The 27,216-nt window shown below is 45.4% G+C and overlaps 1 protein-coding gene across 6 annotated transcripts in view; it reads left to right on the forward strand.

Annotated features, from left to right (window-relative positions):
• Positions 1 to 27,216, forward strand: part of LOC142818171 (nuclear factor related to kappa-B-binding protein-like) — a 57,734-nt gene that overhangs the window by 12,215 nt on the left and 18,303 nt on the right. For 5 of the 6 annotated variants that reach the window (XM_075909825.1, XM_075909824.1, XM_075909821.1 and 2 more), the window contains 14 exons: positions 7 to 115; positions 1,124 to 1,250; positions 2,050 to 2,115; positions 3,140 to 3,225; positions 3,315 to 3,358; positions 10,689 to 10,749; positions 11,876 to 12,050; positions 13,331 to 13,437; positions 13,926 to 14,049; positions 18,631 to 18,710; positions 19,482 to 19,702; positions 19,822 to 20,101; positions 21,018 to 21,239; positions 25,694 to 26,479. In XM_075909825.1, the coding sequence (XP_075765940.1) occupies positions 7 to 115; positions 1,124 to 1,250; positions 2,050 to 2,115; positions 3,140 to 3,225; positions 3,315 to 3,358; positions 10,689 to 10,749; positions 11,876 to 12,050; positions 13,331 to 13,437; positions 13,926 to 14,049; positions 18,631 to 18,710; positions 19,482 to 19,702; positions 19,822 to 20,101; positions 21,018 to 21,239; positions 25,694 to 26,479 (2,488 nt within the window). The remainder of the gene's footprint in view (positions 1 to 6; positions 116 to 1,123; positions 1,251 to 2,049; positions 2,116 to 3,139; positions 3,226 to 3,314; positions 3,359 to 10,688; positions 10,750 to 11,875; positions 12,051 to 13,330; positions 13,438 to 13,925; positions 14,050 to 18,630; positions 18,711 to 19,481; positions 19,703 to 19,821; positions 20,102 to 21,017; positions 21,240 to 25,693; positions 26,480 to 27,216) is intronic. The other variant, XM_075909826.1, reaches the window with a different exon arrangement.

Genomic DNA, 27,216 nt, shown 5'->3' on the forward strand with positions numbered 1-27,216 from the left:
TCAAAGACCTCTTGACGAGATCAAACCATGCCTTGGAGTAAACGAAATCTCGTCTAGCTTCTTCTCTCTCCTTCTGGAGATCCTCCTTTTAGAGGGGCCTGCTAGTCTCTCTGTGGTAAGGTTCTACTAATTTATTGGTCTTCTAAAAGTCTTTCTAGACTCAGCAAAATTAGGGAATTTGTTGCTTAGTTACACATAACAGTGATTTCCCCACAGTCAAATGTACAAGCCTTTAGATTCCTGTCTTGGTTTTAAACATGGTTCATAAACTCAGGGGAAGTGAATTCTTGTACCATTCATATGACATTTTGAACCTATCTGACTGTAAAACTTTTTCTGTCCTCTTCTTCCTGTTCAGATATTAACTACAAATGAGGTGTAAGAGCTTTCTCCTCTGCAGCTTCTCTTGTCTGACATACATGCCTAGTCAAACCTGTGTGTGTGTCTTCTCAATTCAGCTGCTCGCATCTCTTTTCTTTGACAACCTTTCTGTCTCTGCTGTAGATTATTAAATCTTGATAGTGTGAAGGAAAGATACTATAAATCAGGGGTGTCCAAACTTTTTTCAAAGAGGGCCAGATTTGATGAAGTGAACATGCGTGAGGGCCGACCATTTTGCCTGACATTCTTTGAACCATTAAAATTAAATGCAAATTAACTATTTTATGCAAAGTTTATTGCAAACGGCATACTTTTCATTTCGTCACATGGATGACAAATCTAAACAGGTGTTAAATCACTCTGCCTTTCATATCTGAAGGCCAGATGAAAAAAAAAATCCAGGAAGCTGAAATATATGTCAGGAACATTGTAAAGTACATTACATATTATTGGTAATAAAGGTTGTCTGTCAACTTTTAAGTTCAAAAAATATGAACAGGAACATAACACCAAGTATACATGTTGTGTCCAAATATATTTATAACTGATTTAGACCAACTGACATTAACTGAGATTTTACAATGTATTCATCTCAATACATATGGATTCGTTGGGGGCCATAAAAGATAGATATTGCCAAATTTCCTGGGGGGCCGTATTAAACTGGAACACGGGCTGCAATTGGCCCGCGGGCCGGACTTTGGACATGCCTGCTATAAACGAATCTTGTTATCTTTTTTAGCTTGAAGATAAAGTTCTGGATTGGCAGTCTTCCCCTGCAAGCACTTTGAATAGCTGGTTCTCCTTTGCCCCTAACTGGTCAGAACTGGTTTTACCTGCTCTGCAATATCTGACAGGTGACAGTAGAGGTAAGACTTCCCTTATTCAAACTCCAGTACAAACAAAATTACTGTTTTAAATCCGTGCTGGTCCGTGTATTAACCCCAGTCAGTGGTTAATTCACAGAAGCACTGATTCATTGCCAGTGTTGCTTGTACCTCTGGAAGATGTTCTTTGTTGCAATTGTTTTGTATCCTGATACCACAGTGCTTGGGATCCAACTTGGTTCCTTATCTCTTTTGTATGTTGAGCTGAGTGCTGGTGAAAGGTGCTTGAAAGCCCTGGTAACTGAAGTTCTCTTATTAGCCACAGAAGAGGTACCGCCTGGATAGTGGCAGTACACACTTGTTCCATTATCTGCCCTGCCATAAGATCACAACACCTGGGGCGCAAAAGAGAGTTCAAGCTTAGAGACCCATCAGGCTTCCAGAAAGGGAGCTGTTACCATCACTCAGGATGGTGGTCTTTGCAATGTGGATTCTTCTCTGGGAACTGGGCTTATGTCTCCCAGATTCAGTGCGCATCACCCCATCGGACAGTCACTTCTGGTCTCTCTAATTCTGAACAGGATTTAAACTGACAACCTCTAGGAAAAGGCTCAGTATTCTGTTTTGAGCTGTTGAGATATCCACTGTCACCCTGAACTGCCAACATGCCCTTCTTCAACTCCATATTTAGAGATGTAGTGACTTAATCGGCTAGAGAGCTTTGTTTTTCGTTGTGATACTAACTGCAACTTGGAAGACTAACAGAAGTTTGCTTGCATGCCTTTGTAAGGCCTTTGTAGAACACAAGCATGAAGTGCTTTTTTTTTCTCTTCCATTGCAGATGTTCCTTCTAACTTTTCCCCTTTTGTTGAATTCAAGGAGAAAACTCAGCAGTGGAAATTGCTTGGTAGGTAACTTGTTCTATACCACATTATCAATAGTTAAGATCAAATGTTTTCTCCAGGCATTTCCTTTCCAGTTTGCTGCAGCTTGGAGAAATGAGAAGATCAGCTATTTGGTACTCTGTCTACTGTTAGCTATGCAAAGGGATCTATAACTTGGCCTTATAAAAGGGCAGTTTTGTTGATGATATCAGTAAAGACTCAAAGATATACATGGTACAACTATGCAGAGGAGGTGGCCAGAGAGGATGGGATACCTTTCTTTGTGTTGCTGACCTTCATGACCATCTTCTGAGTGTGGCTAAAACCTCTTTCATGGTTGCACTTCTCTAGTACCTTCCTCCCAAAGATCTCAAGATATTCTGTAGACAATTAATTACTCTCCTCAGTCCTCTGTGAGGCAGGTCAGTGTTGTTACAGGGGAGCTGAGGCATAGCTTGATAGAGGCCCAGGGTAACAGTAAGTAAATGGCAGAACCAAGAATAGGGCCCCAAATCTCTTGACATATAATTCTGTGCTCTAGCCACCAAGCAAAACCTCTAGTCCTTAACCACAGTGATTCTTGCTCATATTTACAGGCTTAAACTGATTGTGAGCTTTGGACTCAGGAAGGTATTCCTCAGAATGTTGGTGTGGGAATTTTCTGCTCAGGGATTGGGAGACTGGGGTTCACTTCCCTGGAATTCACTTGGGGCACTAAGTAAGGATCATCCGTCACTATCAGGTGCACTTATCCCACACAATCTTTCCTGCCATTGCTGAAGTTGGGGGAGTTGGATCTTGGCCATTCTTGTTTTCCATTGCTTATACTGAACCCACATATGGCATATCTAGGGCGTATGTGTTCAACTTTTGCATAATCATGATATGTATGGAGAATGGCTTATGTATACGTGGAACTTAACCTAGAGCTGAATGAATGCAGAGTAGGGGAGAGGGTGGGAACTGATTGGAATGTGCAGGAAGGAGGGTGCTGGCTCCATAAAGAGTAATGAAGTTCTCTGAACTGTTTTCCCTCTTGGATTTTAGTACCAGGCTCTTCCCAAGACCATGAGAAGGAACTGGCAGCGCTCTTCCAGCTCTGGTTGGAGACCAAAGATCAGACGTTTTTCAAGGTGAGGCATTCTCTTTTCGTAGTACAGATGCTAGCAGGGCTGTAGTGCAGATAGCACTCAAGCTGATGTTTCTCTTTGTTTCTTGACAGGAAAATGAGGACAGCTCAGATGCCACCACACCAATTCCCAGGGTGTAAGTATGTAGCAGTGAGGCAGCCTGAAAGGCTGGGCCTGGGATGCATGCTAAACCTGTGGGGATAAGTCACCAAGCCTCTGGGCATGAGCCTCTGCTTCTGGAGCATCCACCTGGTGTCCTCTTTCCACATAGCCAGGGTGTGTGGTAATGTCTTTACTGATGAGACAAATAGCATTTATCCCCAAGTCTTGCAGAGTCAATATAGCCCCAGGAGTATGAGCTGACTTCTAGGCTAGCTTCAGTGCATTTCTGACCATAGAATCAAAACCACAGGTAGGCTTCAGATCCCAGGAATTTTTTGCCACAGTAGGAATTTCGTCAGGACAACAATTTAGAGGCAAGAAACTAACTGTTTCAGTTAGATGGGAGATTCTTCTTTGTTTTCTGTTGTAGATTTGTGTGTAGCCTGACTGTGCTTTTAGACAGATGCTGCATTCCTTTCTAGCAGCAGCATGATAGTTCCTGTATTACATAACGCAGAGTGTCATTAACAGCTTTTCTCTCAGTCTCAGAGCTCTTTGTATTTTAAGAAATTTACCTCACAGGGCAGTTGAGCCAAGTACAAATAGTGACTTTCAAATGGAGGTACAGAGAGATAAAGTGACTTTTCCTATAGAACTGAAGATAAGCTTCCTGGCTTCCTATTCTAGCCGTTAGGTGCTGCTGCTTTTCTGTAGATACAATCTAGAAAATGCTTTGAGATCCTTAAAGATGAAAGGCTCGGTATTAATGTAGGTTCATTCAGAACGTGTTCTTCGAGAGAGACATCCCTAGGGGTGTTCCACAGGAGGTGTCTGTGTATCCCAGGGCCACAAACCAGATTCTTCATAGCAGTGCATCGAGGCTATGCAGGCACCCTCCCCTCAGTTCCTTCTTACTGGCTCAGTTCTTGAACCAGGAACTGGCTCAAGACAGACCTTGGCAGTGTTCTCCATTTCTCATTAGCATAGTAGATAAATATTTGAATTCCTGTTCCAAGTTCTTCTCCCTAGTTTATATCTTCTCCAGGTTCTCCCCCTTAAAAAAACCACCAAACCCTCTGTTCATTTACTCCAAGTTGCTCTTCTGCCAGTTACTGTTTACTGCAAGATGCCGGGGTTAATGGGCTTCAAGTGCTGTTCAGCTTGCAAAATGCCCATCTAGGCATTTTACACATTTAGTATGTCTGTCGGAGGAAAGTCCCATGTCCAGCAGAACCGTCATCACTGTACCAAATTTAAGGTGCAAACACGGAGAAATAGGTACCTCCATTCGAAAATGATTATGCTCAAAAAGGCACAGCGTCCCTCTTCTGACCCTGGTACCCAAGGGACTGCCAAGACTAAAATCAATAAGAGGGGAAAAATCCCCAAAGGGACATGTCTCGTCTTTACCTCACGACGGGCAGTTGTCCAAGCAGCACACAACTGAAAAAATTAATGCACAGGGCTGAGAAACTGTCGTGCCTCAGCACATATGATGCCTGGGCACTTCCGGTGCCAACTGGAGGCACATACGGAGGCTACAGGCCTTTCAGTGCCTGTCTCACCGGTCTTGGCATCTAATAGGTGCTGATCAATGCAGCCCCTGAACTTGCAGCACCAAGAATGGTCAACACAGCACTGCAGCAACTGACAGTGCAGTCTTTAACCCCCTCCTACCATTTCAAGATGTTGCACCTACTTTGACAACACTGGCAGTGGCAGCAACAGCACAGTTTCTGGTACTGAGCACGGTACTGAAAGCTTCGGTACCGTCCACTCCCGTGCCTAGTTACCTACATCAGAGGGACCTCGCAGTATCATCAGCTTTTAACTCTCTTGTTCCTTGATACAGACAAGTTAGCTTACTCAGCATATCTCATCGCCTACTTAATTATCTAGTGATGACGACGATGAACGGGTCATTTTCATCCCAGTTATCACCAGGCACCGAGATATCAGAACTTGTCAGCCAGCCTTATGCAACCCATCGCAGCAGGCATGCCCCCCCTGGGGCTCTATGCCCTTAGATGCCACCACCTATGCCTTATCCAGTGCAGTGACAGTATTGGAGCCCATGGGCTCATGACTACAAAAAGAGACAAAGAAGAAACATACTCAGCATGCACTTTCTCCTACACCCCAATCCCCATAATGCTGCAGAGGGAGCAACAGGAAACCACAGTTCTGCAGCTTGGGTCTGGATACATCCTTAGACACACATTCATCTTCCTAACAGTGGCAGATGACTTCACTTCCTTTCAGGATCTTTTAAAAAGAGTAGCAGCCAATCTTAACATCTCCACGGAGGAGGTGCAGGAGCTTTACCAGTATTCTTCAGGCCTTGCCATCGACCAAGATCGCCTTGCCTAACAATTCAGCTGTCATGAAACCTGCCAAAACTCTGTCACTATTCCCCAACTTGTAAAAAGGCAGATAGAAAATACATTCCCCCAAAGGGATCAGAATTCCTATTCACACCCCCTTCACCAATCTCATTGGTGGTGGACTTTGCCTATCAAAGGAACAAGCAACAATAATCCCATTCCGCCCCAACAAAAGACAGCAAAAGACTCAACATGTTTGTCAGGAAAGTTAACGCATCATCCATGCTACAGCTCAGAGTGGCCAATTTATACTGCACTCCTCAGTAAATATGATTTCAACAACTATACAAAATGTCATAGCTTTATTGATGACATACCCAAGGCAAAACAACAATTCAGAGCGGTTATTGCAGAAGGTCATGTGCTGTGATATGAACAGCTCTGCAAGCTGATCTTGATACTACAGATACAGCCGCCAGAGCAACAGCAACTGCAGTTGTGATGACAGGAGCTTCCTGGTTCAATTTCTCAGCATTCCTTGTAAAATCCAACCAACTGTCGAGGATCTGCCATTTGAGGGTGAGAAATCCTTCTCGTCCAAAACTAATGAGGTCCTCCACTCCATGACAGACTCTTGAGCAACGCTCTGCTCCCTTGGCATTCATACTCCTGTAATGAGGAGGCAATATAGATACCAAGGTACCCGCCCCACACCCAAAGGCAGGATCATCCACCACACCAACAACGCAGTCACGGGAGGCAGCAACATAGACGTAATCATGGCAGCACCACCAACCAGCTGCCCCAGCCTAATAAGCAAATTTGAGCCATCCGACTTATGAGGAGAGGCTGAGGGAGTTTGTTCTGTTTGGTCTGTTGGGTCTGTTTAGTCTGGAGAAGCGAAGAGTGAGGGGGGATATGATAGCAGCCTTCAACTTCCTGAAGGGAGGTTCCAAAGAGGATGGAGAGAGGCTGTTCTCAGTAGTGACAGATGGCAGAACAAGGAGCAATGGTCTCAAGTTGTGGTGGGAGACGTCCAGGTTGGATATTAGGAAAAACTATTTCACTAGGAGGGTAGTGAAGCACTGGAACGGGTTACCTAGGGAAGTAGTGAAGTCTCCATCCCTAGAGGTGTTTAAGTCCCGGCTTGACAAAGCCCTGGCCGGGTTGATTTAGATGGGATTGGTCCTGCCTAGAGCAGGGGGCTGGACTTGATGACCTTCTGATGTCTCTTCCAGTTCTATGATAAGGGGATGGTTTGAGAACATGATCTTGGTAACTAATTGACCATTCATTATCAGTGGGTAATAGGTCAATGGAGGGATGATAGGAGTTACTATAGAGAACTTTCTGGGTGTCTGGCTGGTGAGTCTTGCCCACATGCTCAGGGTTTAGCTGATCGCCATATTTGGGATCGAGAAGGAATTTTCCTCCAGGGTAGATTGGCAGAGACCCTGGAGGTTTTTTGCCTTCCTCTGTAGCATGGGGCACAGATCACAGCTGGAGGATTCTCTGCATCTTGGGGCCTTCAAAGTATTTGAAGGCTTCAATATCTGAGACATAGGTGAGAGGATTATTCTAAGAGGGGTGGGTGAGATTCTGTGGTCTGCACTGTGCAGGGGGTCAGACTAGATGATCATAATGGTCCCTTCTGACCTTAAAGTCTATGAGAAAGGGATCTAGGGGTCATGGTGGACTACAAGCTTAAATATGAGTCGTCAGTGTGATGTTGTGGCAAAAAGAGCAACTGTGATTCTGGGATACATTCTGGGGTGTGTTGTGAGCAAGACACGAGAAGTCATTCTTCCGCTCTCCTCTGTGCTGATTAGGCCTCAGTTGGAATATTGTGTCCAGTTCTGGGCACTACATTTCAAGAAAGATGTGGAGAAGGGCCAGAGAAGAGCAACAAGATTGATTAAAGGTCTAAAGAACATGACCTATGAAGGAAGACTTAAAGAATTGGGCTTTTTTTTTTTTGGAAAGGAGAAGATTGAGGGGTTTTCAGGTATCTAAAAGGGTGTCACGAGGAGAGAGAGAGAAATTGTTTTCCTTGATCTCTGAGGATAGGACAAAAAGAAATTGGCTTAAATTGCAGCAAGGGAGGTTTAGGTTGGACATTAGGAAAAACTTATTAACTATCAGGGTGGTGAAACACTGGAATAAGTTGCCTAGGGAGTTGTGGAATCTCCATCTCTGGAGATATTTAAGAGCAGGTTAGATAGACATCTAGCAGGAATGGTCTCTAGACAGTACTGGATCCTACCATGAGAGCAGAGGACTGGACTCGATTACCTCTCAAGGTCCCTTCCAGTTCTTGTGTTCTATGATTTTATGAGCCAATCCATACAGTTCATTAGAGCACAGCTTGACTCCGCTTTGGCCATAGCTTCCCTACTTCATGACAAATTCTTAAAAATTTGCAAGCTAGTCTGAGCTCTGCGCCTAATGCCATGTGTCACAGCTCACGACTGTCTCCAACTTTTAGGCCACATGGCAACCTGCAATCCTGTGGTCCTGAGCATGTGTATTTTCATGAGATGCCTTCAGGGATGGCTCTGATCAAGCTACACCCTCTAACCAAAACCCGTCCATTCCCCACGCAGTAAAAAGTGAAGTGTTACGGTGGCCAGGACAGAAAACTCATGCAAAGAACTTTTCCAAACTCCAGAACCCACTGTGGTCATCACCATGGATGCCTCCCTTATGGGCTGGGGAGCACACCTGAAAGATTCCATGACCCAATGCCTATGGACCCCAAAAGAGGACCCTACACATCAATGTCCTTGAGCTCAGAGCCTTACGTCTTGCATGTCAACACTTCCTATCTCACATTTTCAGAAGACATGTCAGAATCTATACGAACAACACTGCCTGCATATTTTTATATAAACAGACAAGGTGGGGTACAGTCCCATGCCTTATGCTGTCGCCCTGTGGAACTGATGCCTGACCCATGCTATCTCCTTGATGTCCAAAACACCACTGCTGATGCGCTAAGCAGAGTCCTATCACGGGACCACAAGTGGCAGATAGATTATTCAGTCCCCTCTTGTTCCAGGGTGGGAATGGGAAAAGACTTACTGAGATCTTCAAGTGGAATCATCACCTACTGTTTGCATTCCCTCCAATTCCCCTCCTCAGCAGAACAGTTGTCAAAATATTGAGGGACAAGGCAAAGGGTCATCCTCATAGCCCCTTGCTGGCCTTGGCAACTGTGACTTCCCTTCCTGAAGAGAACGACCCTATGTTGCCCAATCATGCTCCCATGGAACCCTAGGATCCTGTTCCACTTGGGACCCAAGTTCTGCACCTACAGTTTCTAACACTGCACCTGAAAGCTTGGTACTTGGGTGATTCTCAGAGATAAAGCTACAATGCTTAGCCCTGATACAAAATGTGCTCCTCCACAGCAGAGCCCCTTCAACACACAAGACATATAGGAACCAATGGTCCTGTTTCATTCACTAGGTTACTCCCTGCAACATAACTCTGGAGACAGCCCCACTATTTGCAATATTGGACTACTTACTGTACCTTAAACAATCCCATCTCTCCATCAGCTCAAGTAAGGTACACTTAGCAACCATCACAACATTCCATACAAGGATTGATGATACCATGATCTTCACACATCAAACGCTTCCTAAAAGGCCTACAAGCATTATAACCTGACATAGCTACCCCACAGACACCATGGGACATACACTTGGTGCTTAAAACACTCACTAAACCTCCATTTGAACCTATGGCCACATGCTCCCTTCTTCACCTAGCTCTAAAAACAGCATTCCTTGTAGTGATAACATCAGCCCATTGAATAGGAGAGATGGCTGCCTTAATGGCCAATCTGCCATATGCTATCTTCTTTAAGGATAAGGTCTCCCTACAGACCCATCCCAAATTTCTACCCAAGGTACACACCACGTTCCGCGTCGATCAAACTGTCCACTTACCTGTATTCTTCCCCAAACCTCATACCAATACCCAGGGCTTGACAAACGGTGGCGAAAACCGCTCGCCAGCCCCGTATTGCGCATGCGCAAGAGCTGCATTGCACATGCGCATGCCACGGATAAACGGGACGTGCGGCTGAAATCTACTCGCCACAGGCGTGTAGATTGTATTTGTTGAGCCCTTCCAATACTTTTGCAACCCAAATGCATACCCTCGATGTACGTAGGGTACTTTCCTTCTACCTCCATAGAACAAAGCCCTTCAGGGCATCCTCTAAACTCTTCATCTGCATCACAGAACGCAGCAAGGGACACCAGATGTCATTCCAAAGACTGTCCCACTGGATCTCAGACTGCGTCAAAATTTGCTATCACCTAAATCACCCCCACCTACTCAATTTGTGCCTATTCTTCCAAGACTGTAGCCACGTCAGTTGCTTACCTGTGCAAGGTCCTATTAAAAGACATATGTGCTTCTGCTACATGGACACCAGACCAAACATTTGCTAAACATTACACACTATCCGCTGGCCCTCTTCACTCCACAAAGGTAGCGAAAGGTGCTCCTGACAGCAGCTTACCTGCCTGATCCAAAGTCCCTATCTCAATAGGGCATGTTGCTTTGCAGTCACCTCCTTTGGAGCACCTTCTGGGATGTGTCTTGAAGAGGAGGTTACTCGCCTTTGGCAGTAACTGACGTTCTTCAAGATGAGCAACCCTGGGAGTGCTCCACTACCCCTACTGTTCTCTCCTCTGCTTCGGACCCATTTTCTCTATCAGGCTAGGTTCCAGATAGAGAAGGAACTGAGTGGGGAGAGTGGCCCCATGGCACCTGCACACCTCTACAGCCCCCATGCACTGTTATGAAGAATCTGGTCTGTGGTGCTGGGATGCACCGACATCTCCTGTAGAGCACCCCCAGAGATACTTATCTTGAAGAACATCAGTTACTGCCAAAAGTGAGTAATTCCTCTTCTTGTGTGAGGCACATTGGTAGATAGGCAGAACTCGTCACACACAGCCTGATACCCTTTCAACCTGTAATTTGACTCTAGTCACTGAGGACTGACACTAATCTTTGTTTCAGAAGGACTGACTACGTGGTCCGTCCTAGCACTGGGGAGGAGAAACGTGTTTTCCAGGAGCAGGTGAGGGAGAATCCACTCTTGTTTCAACATAGATCTGCCTCCAAGTCAGCTGACAAGTAGGATAATTTAGAACAGGAGTCAAGTATCTGCTGTATACCACTGACAGTGAAAACAGAAGTGATTGTAATATAACTGTACTGCCTTCACACAGGCTTCACAGCTTCTGGTGGAACCATGTTGCATTGAGAACAGACCCCAGCACTTTCAGTTCTAAATACCTCAGTGCTTCTCCCCTCCCCACCCCCCTTAAGATAAAGGAGAGAATCTATTTGAGTCATTAATACTAATGCTTACATACAGGTCAGATGGTGACCTAATCAGTATTCTTGAGCAGGTCTCTTCCATCCAGTTGAAGGCAATGGAGCATGCAGGTGCATGCTGGGAAGTCTCTACATAGCAGACATTTGTAGAAGATGTTGGTTTCAATGTATCTTACAGGCTGGTGGTCCATTAAGGGCCAATACCCTAGGAGAATTTCTCTTCACCTCTTTCCTCCTATTCAGTGTTTGTTCAACAGTGTGATGTGCATGAAAGGGGTGGACTATGTCCTTTACTTTGTCACTTCAGTTGTGAAGGATTGGTGATGTATATATTTGTGTGAGGATCTAGATATAACCAAGATATAACAGTTTCTGTCACCTGTGCTGCCTCCCTTTATTCACAAACAGAAAATAAGCTGATGGAATTCACTTTTCATGTCTGAATCATTTAATACTTGTGATAGTCCCTTAATTTCTGCCACACTTCACATTCCTCCCTCCCTTGAGTCTAACTGGTTATTAGGTCAAATAGTTCAAGTACAGCACACTTTGTTTTTAATCAGAAATAGTGCTTTGTAGAAGAGATGTTATTAAATTATGACCCAAAGGCACCTAGTATCGTATATGTTTCAGGCAGAAGCTTAAAGCCCCCAATGCACTTCATAGTGCATGATATTGAACCCTGAGAGATTCCTTCTTGACTGGATTGTAATAGCCTCCTGCTTGAAAGCATGAAGAATGAAAGTCATTTCACTCACCTTACAGTGTGTATATGCATTTCTGTATACATGGCTAATCATAAAATGTGCTAAGACCTTTTCCTTCATCACATACCTTCTGCTAAACATCCATCTCCCCACATGCAGGAGCGCTACCGTTACAGCCAGCCCCACAAGGCCTTCACCTTCCGCATGCATGGCTTTGAGTCAGTGGTTGGTCCTGTGAAGGGGGTGTTTGACAAGGAGACCTCACTGAATAAAGCCCGGGAGCATTCTCTTCTGCGATCTGACAGGCCTGCATATGTCACCATCTTGTCTCTTGGTAAAGTGGCAGTGTTGTATACAATACAGCTTTTTTTTTTTAATCTTCCATAAAAATTGCCTCACGTGAGGCTTTATACAGCTAAATCGTCGGAGGAGGAGAAGAGAAGTAGGTGACATTGGCAAGGAAAAAACATGTTTGAAATGAGCTGAGAAGGAGCTAGAGAGATTCATGGAGGCTGTTCCAGATAGCAGGAGAGAAGACTGTGCAGCCGAGAGCCGTAGAGGAAATGGGGAGCAGAGAAGGAGAGAGATGAGGTCTTTGAGGCTGGTTGGAGCAAACCATGGATGGTTTGGAAATGGGGAGAGGTAACTTTGGACTGGATCCTGATATAATAAAACCCAGGGGAGTTGTTGGGCAATGTGGAATAACATGCTCATACAGCAGTAGTGTATGAGAAGTTGGGTGTCAACATTTTGCACATGCTGGACTCAGGCAAGATGGAAGGGAGGCTGCAGTAGTCGAGGGGAGATGTGGTGTGGAACAGGGAGAGGAGTAGAATCCAAGTTCATTCTTGTTTTATACTCCCATAGATAACATTTTTGACAGTGTTTCTGTTCAGCACTTTTACATCCAATTAAGAAAGGGATATGGGTCTGTTACCGATCAGCCCTTAATTTTTGAAAGTGCCTTCTAGGAGCTGTGGGGATGTGATTCATGCATGAATGTGTTATGGTACTGCCTCTTCATAAAGTGGAGTGTTAAATTTTCTGGCAGAAGGCCTAAAGGCCGTCCACAGCAGAGGCAGAGAAAGCTATGACTCATAGTTGCTCCTTCCCTGTAACCAGAGTTTGAAATTGATCTTTATCAGTTGCAGGCTTCTGTTGAAACAATATGTATGGATTTTAGAGACGTTTTAAGCAGGAGCAAATGCTAATTCTGCAAGTGTTTTGCTTAAACCCTTATAGAACAGTACCTATAGATTAGGAACAGCCCTAAGCTGACCCAGTTGCCTGGGTAGCCCCCCGTATTGGAAAATTTGGGAGCTGAAGTTGAATGACAGAGCCAGAACTTGCATCCTTGAGTTAGTCCATCTCGAACACAGGCCTGCAGTGGTTGAAGACACTGCATGTTATACTGGAGCTGCCCTTTGCCATCTGTGACAGTGACAGTATCAGTATTGTGGGTTCTGGGAAGGTATCTCTGGGAAACCCCCCTCAGTCAAATAAAGATCCCATGTGGGTGAGGTGAGGAAACCAAATATATAAACTGAAAGGCTTGAAGACAGCTGCCTAGATTTATAGCGCAGGTCTGACTAAGTCTTATTTTCCTGTTACCAGTTCGCGATGCTGCAGCCCGCCTTCCTAATGGAGAAGGAACTCGTGCTGAAATCTGTGAGCTGCTTAAAGATTCCCAGTTCCTGGCTCCCGATGTCACCAGTGCCCAAGTAAGTTGGATGACAATATGCTAGATTGGGATGGTTGCCATTTTTAAGCCTTGGAAACCACCATTCCCTCCTAAAAATCCACTGATGAGGATAGGCAGTATTTGGTGACTAACACAATAAGGGCAAGAAACATCTGGCTCATGGAGTTGGAAATGGGAGCTGTATTCCATTTCACTGGGCTACTACAGCAGTGAGCTTGACATGGCCAAAATACAGCTAGCAGGCCAAATGTGGCCCCCAGGGTTAATACTGCTCTTGGCTACAGAACTGTGGCCCACAGGGACTGAAGTTTCAGCATGTTTCAGGGCTGAAGTTTGTATTCTCTGAAGGCCTGAACCTCCTTGCTCAAATGAGATTCGCTAATCGTTGTTTCCATTTTTATGCCAAATAGGTCGAGCCTTGAAATTCTTGGCCATTGCTGAACTGAGCTATTGGTTGGTTGGGCAAAGTGTAGACACATTAAGTTTACCGTGTGTTCTGTTTTCCAGGTTAATACAGTTGTGAGCGGTGCTTTGGACCGGCTACACTATGAAAAAGATCCCTGTGTGAAATACGATATTGGACGCAAATTGTGGATATATCTACACCGGGACAGGAGCGAAGAGGAGTTTGGTAGGTGCTTATTGTAGAGAGCTGGGTAGCAGCTGGATTGGACTCTGTTTAAAGTCTCCAGATAAAGATTTGAAAGGGTTGGTGTTAGGTTAAGTGTCCTGGCCTGTTGATACAGCTATGGGGCAGCAGTAGCACTGAAAAAGATTTAGGAACCATGGTGGATAGTCAGCTGAACGTGAGCTCCCAGTGTGATGCCCTGACTAGAAGAACTAATGGGATTCTGGGATATGTAAACAGGAAAATCCGAAGTAGGAAGAGAGAGGTGATGTTTACCTCTATATTGGTCACAGGTGTGGACACTGCTGGAATCCTGTGGCCAGTATGGGTGCCCACGATGCAAGAAATGAGGTGATAGTTTGAAGAGGGTTCAAAGGAGAGCCCTGAGAATGATTAAAGGGTTAGAAAATATGGCTGATATCAGTTTAGCTCCTTGAATTTTATCTATAGTGACGGTTTTTATCTACAAAGCGCCGGTTATGGGGTGAAAAAACTTTAAAAAACAACAAATAGTCCTGCAGCACTTTAGACACTAACAAAAAAATGTAGATGGTGTCATGAACTTTTGCAGGCACAACCACGAAAGCTCATGATACCATCTACATTTTTTGTTAGTCTCTAAGGTGCTACATGACTATTTGTTTGGGGTTTTTTTTCAGTTAGGGTGCATTTACACTCTAAACTCAAAATAAGATATGCAATTTGTGCTACGCAAATTGCGTATCTTATTTCAATTGTACTTTGAAGTAGCTTATTTTAAAATTTGGCACATCTGCACAGCACCAAACTTTGAAATAATGCACTATTTCAACACATTTGTTAAACCTTGTAGAACGAGAGTTCCCCCATTATTTTGAAACAGCGCATGCCCCCATTATTTTAAAAAGTATTTCGAAATAACAGGCACATTTAAAAGACAGTGGGGGAGCCCCACTGTCTAGACATACAGGCATTCCCCGGGTTACGTACAAGATAGGGACTGTAGGTTTGTTCTTAAGTTGAATCTGTATGTAAGTCGGAACTGGCGTCAGCCGCTGCTGAAACTAATCACTTTCAACCGCGGCTGAATCTGGATGCCAGTTCTGACTTACATACAGATTCAACTTAAGAAACCCAGGCATCCCCAAGTCAGCTGCTGCTGAAACTGATCAGCGGCTGATTCCAGGAAGCCCGGGGCAGAGCAACTCTGCCTTGGGCTTCCTGTAGTCAGCCGCTGGTCAGTTTCAGCAGCGGCTGACTTGGGGACGCCTGGGGCAGAGCAGCTGCAGGACCAACCCGGCAGCCCCCAGCTGCTCTACCCCAGGGGTAGGCAAGAAAAGCCTGGTCTGCTGGGGGGGGCACTAGCTGCACCCCCCCTCCCCCCAGCAGACCAGGGAGACGGGGGTGGCGGGACCGCCCATGTCCTCCATGGCTTTGCTCCGTTTCCCTGGTCTGCTGACCTGGGAGACCTGGAGCAAAGCCGCAGAGCACGCAGGCAGCGGGACAGTCCAGGCGTGCTGTGGCTGTCCCACTGCTGGCGTGCTCCGAGGCTTTGCTCCCCATCTCCCTGGTCTGCTGGTCAGACCAGGGAGACGGGGAGCAAAGACGCGGAGCACGCCCGCAGCGGGACAGCCCAAGCGCGCCCGGGCTGTCCCGCTGCGGGCATGCTCCAAGGCTTTGCTCCTGGCCCCCTGGTTTGCTGGGGGGGTCCAGCAAAGCCGCTGGACCCCCCCAGCAGACCAGGGAGACCGGGAGAAGCTTTTCTCGCCCCGGAGGACACGGGTGGCGACCCGCCGCCCGTGAGCTCCGGGGCGAGAAAAGCCCCGTTCGTAAGTGCGGATCCGACATAAGTCGCATCCGCATAAGTCGGGGACTGCCTGTACTCGTACAGACTAACACGGCTGCCCCTCTGAAACTTTTGGTTATGGGGTGACTTATTTACAGTCTGTATATATCTAAATGTGGAATAAATATTTAATAATGGGTTCTTCAGCCTAACCAAAAAAAGGCAAAACACAATCCAGTGGCTGTCTAGCTTCAGCTTCCAAGTTCAGACTGGAAATGGGGCACAGTTTTTTAACAGTGAAACAATTGGACCATTTCATAGAATCCTAGGGCTGGAAGAGACCTCAGGAGGTCATTGAGTCCAACCCCTGCCCAAAGCAGGACCAATCCCAACTAAATCAACCCAGCCAGGGCTTTGTCAAGCTGGGACTTAAAAACCTCTAAGGCTGGAGATTCTAACACCTTCCTAGATAACAGATTCCAGTAGTTCACCACTCTCCTAGGAAAATAGTTTTTCCTAATATCCAACCAAGACCTCCCCCACTTGAGACAACTGCTCCTTCTGCCATCCGTCACTACTGAGAACAGCCTATCTCCATCCTCTTTAGAACGTCCCTTCAGGAAATTGTAGGCTGCTATCAAATCCTCCCTCACTTTTCTCTTCTGGAGACTAAATAGATCCAAATCCCTCAGTCTCTCCTCATAGGTCCTGTGCTCCAGTCCCCTAATCATTTTGGTTGCCCTCCGCTGGGCCCTTTCCAGTGCGTCCCAATCCTTACTATAGTGGGGGCCCAGAACTGGATGCAGTACTCCATATGTGGTCTCACCAGAGCTGAATCAAGGGGAATAATAACTTCTCTGGATCTGCTGGCAATGCTCCTCCCAATGCACCCTAATATGCCACTAGCCTTCTTGGCTACAAGGGCACACTGTTGACTCATATCCAGTTTCTCATCCACTGTAATCCCCAAGTCCTTTTCTGCTGAACTGCTGCTTAGCAGTCGGTCCCCAGTCCGTAACAATGCTTGGGATTCTTCCGTCCCAAGTGCAGGACTCTGCACTTGTCCTTGTTGAACCTCATCAGACTTCTTTTGGCCCAATCCTCCAATTTGTCTAGGTCAATCTGGACCCTATCCCTATCTTCCAAAGTATGTACCTCTCCCCCTAACTTAGTGTCATCCGCGAACTTGCTGAGGGTGCAATCCATCCCCTCATCCAGGTCATTAATAAAAATGTTGAACAAAACTGGCCCTAGAACCGATCCTTGGGGCACTCTGCTTGAAACCGACCACCAACCAGCATCGAGCCGTTGATCACTACCCATTGGGCCTGACAATCTAGCCAGTTTTCTGTCCACCTTATAGTCCATTTATCTAATCCACACTTCCTTAACTTGCTGGCAAGAATACTGTTTGTGATGGTATCAAAATATTTGCTAAAGTCAAGGTATAGCACCTTCACCGACTTCCCCATGTCCACAGAGCCAGTTACTTCATCTTAGAAGCTAATCAGGTTGGTCAGGCATGTCTAGCTTTTCTAGCTCTTAACTTGTTCTTTCTCTACTGAGGGCTGCCCATCTCCTTCCTGTACTGCGTTGCCTAGTGTCTGGGAAGACCAAAAAAGCATTGAGTATTTCTACTTTACTCACATCATCTGTCACTAGGTTACCTCCCTTATGCAGTAACACCCTCCCTGATCACCCTCTTATTGCTAACATGCCTGTAGAAACCTTTCTTGTTATCCTTCACATCCCTTGCTAGCTGTAATTCCAATTGCACTTCCGCCTTCCTGATTGCTTCCCTGCATTCTCGAGCAATATATTTATACTCCTCCCTAATCATCCCAGTTTCCACTTCTTGTAAGCTTCCTTTTTGTTTTTAAGTTCTCCAAGCATTTCCCTGGTAAGCAGCCCTGGTCGCCTGCCATTTTACCCAAGGTCATGGTGGATTCTCCACCCCTGGCAAGCTTTAAATGCAGATCCATGTTTTTCTTGAAGATATGCTCTAGGCCAGTGTTTCTTAAACTTTTTAAGACCGAGGAACATCAAACAGTATTTTTTTTGTTGCGCAAAAAAAAGGGGGGGAGGTTGGGAGAAGTTGTTGTGGGGGGAAGGAAAGGGCTGGGGGGAAATTAAGAAAAAAAGGTCACCTGCCCCTTTAAGGGCTGCCATTTTCAACTCTGTTCTCTGTGGCACACCTCCGACTGCCTCGCCGCACACCAGTGTGCCACGGACACAGTTGAAGAAACACTGCTCTAGGCATTATTTTAGGGCAGTTTGTCTAATCCAACCTCTAGTCCATCACAATGATCCTTTCTGGCCTCTGAGTCTGTGAAACCTCTCAACATTATGTGAAAATTAAAAAAAAATGATTTAAACCGCATGAAAGGTTAATTTGTTCATCTTGGATAATGTCATAAATGTAGTCAGTTTCACTTCCTTTCTAGTCGCTTTCTGGTCATCTTGACACCTGACCATTCACTGTTGAGTGCTGATCAACAGAATAATAAATCAGGTTGAAAGCCTTGAATGTTTTTCCTGAAAAGTGATGATCCATGTGCAAGACATGTATACAAGTGTACATGCAGCTGCAGTGGGTGCATATGCAGTTGTCTTTGCGTGCACGTTTCTTTCACATGGAGTTTCATTGTCTTGGCCAAACTTTTTCAAGTCTTTCCATCTGACGCAATTATTGTTCATTGGTAATTGACAACTTTTGATGCATCACAAGACAGTTCTGAAGCAGATGAAGGGCCATTCAGCTCTGCAACCTCAGTTCTTCTTTTATTTGGGGACTATCCCCCAATTGTGTCTCTTTGCAGAACGGATTCACCAAGCTCAAGCTGCTGCAGCTAAGGCAAAGAAAGCCCTCCAGCAGAAGCCAAAACCTCCAGCCAAGATAGTAAGTTGCCTTGTGCAAGTGGGTGGCACAGAGAATTCAAGGAATAGGATGGCTTTGGGAATGGAACACTGAGCTTTTCAGCTTGATGGTACTGGTTCACATTTGAGTCCATGCCCATAGAACTGCAGATTATTACTGTCTGTTTCAGTTACATTCAAACATATAGAATGAATCTGAGAGACTCAGTCCAGTTCTTAGTGGACAATTGCCCACTCGCAAAACTCTCCACCACAGTTGGCACTAATGGTTCTCAGTAGTGGTGGGCTCAGTAGGGAGGCTAGTGGAATAGAGCTATTCATCCTTTCATAAAGCTCATTGGCTGGCCAGTGCATGCGACATTTCTCCTGCCACTGTCCATGTGTAGGTTAGCTATGGATAAATAGAGGATTTGGTTCTCCAAGGCTGTCCCTCCAGCATTTTGGATTAGCACTAAATAATTTTGAGCAAAATTATTTCCAGTTACCATTGCCAGCTGGCTAGTTTGCTAGGTATGTCTAACGTGGAAATAAGAGACTAAGAAATCTGCATCTATCCCCTACTACTGAAATGCAGTCACCCTGAAAAGCAGTTGCTGACACCTTGTGCCACATTGGGAGGGGAGGAGAATCATTAGTTTGTAACCTCAAGGTCCTGCTTTATGGAAGATGTTTTAAGGTTCATTTATATCTGCACAAAAAAGAGTGCCTCCATTTATTAAGGTCTCGCCCTGCACAGTGAACTACTATGCTTGTTTCCATACGGACCATCATCCCAGTTGTGCTCTTGTTGCAGAAATCTGGTAGCAAAGAGAGTTCAGTGAAAGTGTTCCCCAGTAGCACTTCAGAGCCAAGCCAGCTGAGCCTCAGTGACTCCAGCATGCCACCCACCCCTGTGACTCCAGTGACACCCACCACACCAGTATTGCCAGCAACACCCATTTCACCTCCTCCCGTCTCTGTGGTTAGCAAGACTATTCAAAGTGTTGGGCCAGAGCCAGCTAAACCAAGCCAAAGGTAATGCTTCCCCTGCACTCCTGTGTGTTCCTGTGATAGCAGAGAACAAGCCCAATTGTTGCTTACTGTTGTCTTCTCTTACAGCTTCATTAACCTACTGACTTTCCATTTCCCCACAGTGTTCTCTTGGTGTCATCTCCTCCCATGCCTCAGCTTGGGACGCTGCTCTCCACAGCTCAGAGTGCGCAGACACAGGCTGGGCCACAGCCATCTCTAACCAGGGTGGTAAGCCATACTTCCGCTTCCTCAGGCCTCCCACAGGTCCGAGTGGTCACTGCGCAGTCCAGCCTTCCATCTGTGACTCAGCAAGCCGCAGCGGTAACTCAGCAGCAGCAACCTGTGTCAGTGCCTCAGATCCGTGCTCCAGCTATGTCCACGCAAACAAAAGTACCATCTCAGGTGAGAATAACCATGGTGAGACAATTCAAGTACTGTTCACCCTGATGAGTCCCATAGTGCTCTGGAGGTGATCTATACAAATCACTCACCAGCTGCTAACAAGCAATCAGATGTGAGGTAGTTTACAGAGATAAAAGGCCAGAAACATGGCTGAAGACAGACAAGACAAAAGAAGGGAAGAACAGAGCAACAGTTCAGGGAAGGATACAACACTGAGATGAGAGAGATTCCTGGAAAAAGTGGGTTTTAAGGAGGGATTTAAGAGGTATTTAGTGGAGATTAGAGGAGACTATTTCAGGGTTAAGAGGCAGCACAGTACAAAGAGAACACATCTGAGAATCAGAATGATGGAGGGGAGTAGATGGAAGAGAAGAGAAAAGCAGGACCGACAAGATTGTGTAGGGATGTGGAGTTAAAATGTAAGACCCTGGAGATTAGTAGGTGAGTGGCAGGAGCCTGTGAAAGGATTCAGATTAAATATGGCGCATGTGCTGAGTGGCAGAAGAGGAAGTGATGGTTACAATGATGAGAGTTGTCTATGATCTTTGGAGACTGTCACCTTGTTCTGCTTGTGCAGCATTGAGCACAACAGGGTCCTGACTCCTGGCTGGGGCTCCTACTGCAATACAAATTACTGCTAAGTGATAAAGGCAAGAGATGACACAGGCTTTAGAAATGGAGACTGTCAGCTTATTTAAACGAGGCAAAACTGTTGTTGTGGGTACAGCATTTTGGCCCAATAAACCTGGCAGTGCACACCTTTGCTGTGTTTCCAGCCTTCTTAAAGAAGAGTTTCAAGGAGAGATGTAGCAAGTGGAGACACATAGGACAGAGCAGGGAGAAGAGTCCCAGGCGTCTTAGACAGTGTGAAGATAAGGGCACACTATGTATTTTTTGCCTTTGCTTTTTACATTAGACTGTAATGACGGTACCAGTGAAAGCCCAAACAAGCCCAGTGCCATTGCAACGACCGGGAGCATCTTCAACAGGACAGGCAGGTATCGCTGTGACGGCACTCTCTGCAGCACCCAGCCCCACTACAAAGCCAGCAGCTAGCTCTCCAGGCAGTTCTGCACCAGTCTCCTCCTCTTCCACCACTGTTGTTCAGAACGTAGCTGGCCAGAACATCATCAAGCAGGTGAGAGGAGCAAATGGGGAGGTGGACTGTTACTCTTCTGTTTCTTACAGCTTAATAGAGGGCTTAGGCATCCAGATGTGCAAGGTCTAGTAGAAAATGACATCAAGTTTCTTACTACTAGGTTTTGTTGCCCAGGCAAATTCAGACTGCTGTATTTGGGCCATTTTTTCAAATTCCAGGGTGTGTGCTTGGTCTCACTGCAAGTGTAGATGTGGGGTGTTTGTGTGTATGCAACATACAGACCCCAAATGGACATGAGAAAATAAAAATGGCCATACTGGGTCAGACCAAAGGTCCATCTAGCCCAGTATCCTGTCTGCTGACAGCGGCCAATGCCAAGTGCCCCAGCACCGAAGACAAAGATCAAGCGATTTGCCTCCTTCCATCCCTCTCCAGCCTTTGAAAAACAGAGGCCAGGGTCACCATTCCTTACCCCCTGGCTAATAGCCTTTTATGGACCCAACCTCCATGAATTTATCTAGCTTTTTTTTTTAAACTCTGTTATAGTCCTAGCTTTCACAGCCTCCTCTGGCAAGGTGTTCCACAGGTTGACTGTGCACTGTGTGAAGAAGAACTTTCTTTTATTAGTTTTAAACCTGCTCCCCATTAATTTCATTTGGTGTCCTCTAGTTCTTCTATTATGGGAACAAGTAAATAACTTTTCTTTATTAACCCTCTCCACACAGATCATGATTTTATATACTTCTATCATATCCCCCATCAGTCTCCTCTTTTCTAAACTGAAAAGTCCCAGTCTCTTTACCATCTCCTCATGAGACCCGTTACAAATCCCTAATAATTTTAGTTGCCCTTCTCTGAACCTTTTCTAATGCCAAAATATCTTTTTTGAGGTGAGGAGACCACATCTGTACACAGTATTCAAGATGTGGGCATACCATAGTTTTATAAAGGGGCAGTAAGATATTCTTCGTCTTCCTTTCCATCCCTTTTTTAATAATTCCTAGCATCCTATTTGCTTTTTTGACCGCCGCTGCACACTGCGTGGAAGTTTTCAGAGAACTATCCACGATAACTCCAAGATCTCTTTCCTGATTAGTTGTAGCCAAATTAGCCCCCATCATACTGTACGTATAGCTGGGGTTATTTTTCCCGATGTGCATTACTTTACACTTATCCACATTAAATTTCTTTTGCCATTTTGTTGCCCAATCACTCAGTTTGGTGAGATCTTTTAGAAGTTGTTCACAGTCTGCTTTGGTCTTGACTATCTTGAATACTTTAGTATCATCCGCAAACTTTGCCACCTCACTGCTTTACCCCTTCCTCTAGATCATTTATGAATAAGTTGAATAGGATTGGTCCTAAGACTGGCCCTTGGGGAACACCACTAGTTACACCTCTCCATTCTGAAAATTTACCATTTACTCCTGTCCTTTGTTTCCTGTCTTTTAACCAGTTCTCAATCCATTAAAGGCTCTTCCCTCTTATCCCATGACAACCTAATTTACACAAGAGCCTTTAGTGAGGGACCTTGTCAAAGGCTTTCTGGAAATCTAAGTACACTATATCTACTAGATACCCCTTGTCCGCTTGTTTAACTCCTTCAAAGAACTCTAATAGATTAGTAAGACATGATTTCCTTTACAGAAACCATGTTGACTTTTGCCCAACAAATTATGTTCTTCTGCATGTCTGACAATTTTATTCTTTACTATTGTTTCAGCTAATTTGCCCGGTACTGATGTTAGATTTACCGGTCTGTAATTGCCAGGGTCGCCTCTAGAGCCCTTTTTAAATATTGGCATTATGTTAAGCTGTCTTCCAGTCCTTGGGTACTGAAGCTGATTTAAAGGATAGCTTACAAACCACTGTTAATAGTTCTGCAATTTCACATTTGAGTTCTTTCAGAACCCTTGGGTGAATGCCATCCGGTCATAGTGATTTGCTACTGTTCAGTTTTTTTCAATTTGTTCCAAAACCACCTCTACTGATACTTCAGTCCGGGACAGTTCCTCAGATTCAGTATGCACAAAGGAATGTTCAGGTTTGGGAATCTCCCTAACATCTTCAGCCGTGAAGACTGAAGCAAAGAAATCATTGAGTCTCTCCACAATGACTTTATTGTTCTTGATTGCTCCTTTTATATCTCGATCATCCTGGGGCTCCGTTGGTTTTTTAGCTAGCTTCCTGCTTTTAATGTACTTTAAAAATGTTTTGTTATTACTTTTTGAGTTTTTGGCTAACTGTTCCTCAAAATCTTTTTTGGCTTTTCTTATTACATTTTTACACTTAATTTGGCAGTGTTTATGTTCTTTTCCATTTACCTCACAAGGATTGAACTTCCACTTTTTAAAAGATGCCTTTTTTATCTCTCACTGCTTCTTTTACATGGTTGGTTAGCCACGGTGGCTCTTTTTTAGGTCTTTTACTATATTTTTAAATTTGGGGTATACATTTAAGTTGGGCCTCTGTTATGGTGTCTTTGAAAAGTTTCCATGCAGCTTGCAGGGATTTTACTCTAGTCACTGTACCTTTTAATTTCTGTTTAACTAAGCTCCTCATTTTTGCGTAATTCCCCCTTTTTAAATTACATACCAGAGTGTTGGACTGCTGAAGTGTTCTTCCCACCACAGGAATGTTAAATGTTGTTATATTATGGTCACTATTTCCAAGCGGTCCTGTAATAGTTACTTCCTGGACCAGATCCTGTGCTCCACTCAGTACTAAATCGAGAATTGCCTCTCCCCTTGTGGGTTCCTGTACCAGCTTCTCCAAGAAGCAATAACCATATATACCAAAGGATACAATTAAAAAAAATGAACACATATGAAAAGGACAAATCACATTTCAGAACAGAAGAGGGATGCGGGGGGGGGGGGGGAGGGAAAGGAAGGTAAGTATCTGTGAGTTAATGAAATTAGAGGTGGGGAAAGTTAGATGTCTGTGAGCTAATGGTATTAGAGGTGATAATTGGGGAAGCTATCCTGGTAATGGGTAAGATAGTTGGGGTCTTTGTTCAATCTGCCCCCCCGGAGAGTGTCGAATTTTAAAATTCATTAACTCACAGATACTTACCTTCCTTCCCCCCCCCCCCCCCCCCCCCCCCCCCCCCCCCCCCGCATCCCTCTTCTGTTCTGAAATGTGATTTGTCCTTTTCATATGTGTTCATTTTTTTTAATTGTATCCTTTGGTATATATGGTTGTGACTATTTTCTTCCACTATTTGATCTGAGGAAGTGGGTCTGGCCCACGAAAGCTCATCATCTAATAAACCATCTTGTTAGTCTTTAAAGTGCTACATAGTCCTGCATTTTACTTCAGCTACACCAGACTAACACGGCTACATTTCTATTACTATTCCAAGAAGCAGTCACTAAAGACATTGAGAAATTTTATCTCTGCATCTGACATGTACCCAGTCAATATGAGGATAATTGAAATCCCCTATTATTATTGGCTGTCAAAATAAAAAAGTCTCTCTAATCACCCTTAGCATTTCAACGTCACTGTCACTGTCCTGGTCAGGTGGTCGATAATATAGCCCTACTGATAAAGTCTTATTAGAGCATGGAATTGCTATCATAGTGATTTTATGGAACATTTTGATTCATTTAAGATTTTTACTTCATTTGATTCTACATTCTTTCACATATAGTGCCACTCCGCCACCCACATGACCTGTTCTGTCCTTCTGATATATTTTATATCCTGGTATGATTGTGTCCCACTGATTGTCCTCCTTCCACCAGGTTTCTGTGATGCCTATTATGTCAATCTCCTCCTTTAATACGAGGTACTCTAGTTCACCCATCTTATTAGTTAGACTTCTAGCATTTGTGGCAAAAAATTGTTTAAGTCTCGGCTTGAGAGAGCCCTGGCAGGGTTGATTTAGTTGGGATTGGTCCTGCCTAGAGCAGGGGGCTGGACTTGATGACCTTCTGAGGTCTCTTCCAGTTCTATGATTCTGTTTATTTGTCTTCTCTTCCCTGATGTATTAGATTCTTTTATATGTGATTGTTTGTCTGATCTGGCCCATACTTTATCATCTTCCCCCTCCTCTCTTTCTGACTAAAACCTAGAGAATCTCCACCAATGGACTCTCCTCTAAGAGAAGTCCATGTGCTCCCTCCCACCAATCAGCTTTCCCCCATCTCTTAGTTTAAAAACTTCTGACTCCTTTGATAACCAGCCCAGGAGCCATAGATATTCCCTTCCCCTCCCCTCAGCTTGATTGAAAGCTGGTATCTATTAGCTCTCAATCTCTGATGTGAGAGGGGAGGAAAGAGGTGCCACCTACTGAGTAGTGACACTATTTCCATCTGCAAGGTGCTCTTTAGCACCCTGTTAGGGAATTGGTTCCATTCTGATGGGGAAGAGGAAAGAAGAGTGCCATCTGCTGAACATCAGCCTGTTGGAAAGTTTTGATTGTGTGTAGCTACGTCTTGGGCCATTTGCTGATTGACTAACATATTTGTGTCTCTTTGGCCTTTCAGGTGGCTATTACAGGGCAACTTGGCATGAAGACACAGCCTGGAAGTGGCATCCCGCTCACAACTACTAACTTCCGGATCCAAGGCAAGGATGTGCTGCGCCTGCCTCCCTCCTCCATCACCACGGATGCCAAAGGACAGACTGTGCTGCGCATCACCCCAGACATGATGGCCACCCTCGCCAAGTCCCAAGTCACCACTGTCAAATTGACTCAGGACCTCTTTGCAGCTGCCACGGGAAGCAGCGCTACTGGGAAAGGCATCTCTGCAACGTTGCATGTGACATCCAATCCTGTCCAGTCTGCTGATTCCCCAGCCAAGACTAGCACAGCCACTTCTGCTTCTCCAAGCCCCACTGGGACCCCAGTGGTTAAAGTGACACCTGAGCCAAAGACTGCGGAGTCGACCGGCTCAGCTTTCAGACTGATGCCCGCTCTGGGAATGACTATGGCAGACCAGAAGGGCAAAGCCATTACCACAATGGCATCCACTGAGGCTAAGCCTGCTGCCACCATAAGAATTGTTCAAGGACTAGGGGTTATGCCACCAAAAGCAGGGCAGACGATTACTGTAGCCACTCATGCAAAGCAAGTGCCCTCTTCCTCTGCAGTGAGCGTGCCTGGCACAGTTCATACCTCAGCGGTATCTTTACCCACTGTGAGTGCTGCGGTGTCCAAAGCAGTGGCTGTGGCCTCCGGAGCAGCTGGAGCTCCCATAACCATAGGAACAGGAGCCACTGCGGTACGACAAGTGCCAGTGAGCACCACAGTCGTTTCCACTACCCAGGCAGTAAGTGACTCATGCTATTCCTTGTGGTGGGGGGCGAGAAGGGATAGTCTACTGAAACATCCCAGACCCCTTTTAAGTAGGGCACTAGCTGGTCTTTAAAGCATAGAACATTTTAGAATTAGCCAACTCATAAGAGTTATAGTGGGACCGCTAGGAAGCGCTGTGCCAGGAAGAGGAATGGCTTCTGGTCACTAGGAGGTAGGTTCAGTTAGGCCATCTGAACTGGTTCCAGCCCTCCTCTTCAGGCCAGGACAATGCACATTAGAACTGGGGTAGAAGCAGGAAGGTGTTATGGATCCTAGAGCTGCACTGTTCCGAGCTATTGTGACGGTCTGGGCCGTGTCTGGGCACAGCTGAGGGCGTCCGCTCAGGGTGAATTGCTCGAATCCGGGGCTCCTTACAGCCCCCCGACTGGTGACCTCTCCACACAGGCCACAAACTAGTCCCACAGAGTGCTTCAGCAGCCTGCCTGAAGCCTCACGAGCAAAACCCCTCCCACACCCCAGCAATAACCGTGCCCCAGATGGCCCCAGACCTCATACACAGGTGGGGGGTCCTAGCACCCAATCCCACCTACCCCGAACAAGTTCTGTCCGGTTCCAGGAAACCAGCCACAGATCTCTGGCCAATTTATCCTTTGGACCTTACCCACAAATCATGCTGGGCCAATCCTTTAGCATCTAACAACTAAAGGTTTATTAACACAAGAAAGAAAAGCATGAGAGTAAGGTTATTAA

Source organism: Pelodiscus sinensis, chromosome 26 (assembly GCF_049634645.1).
Source record: "Pelodiscus sinensis isolate JC-2024 chromosome 26, ASM4963464v1, whole genome shotgun sequence".
Classification (NCBI taxonomy): domain Eukaryota; kingdom Metazoa; phylum Chordata; order Testudines; family Trionychidae; genus Pelodiscus; species Pelodiscus sinensis.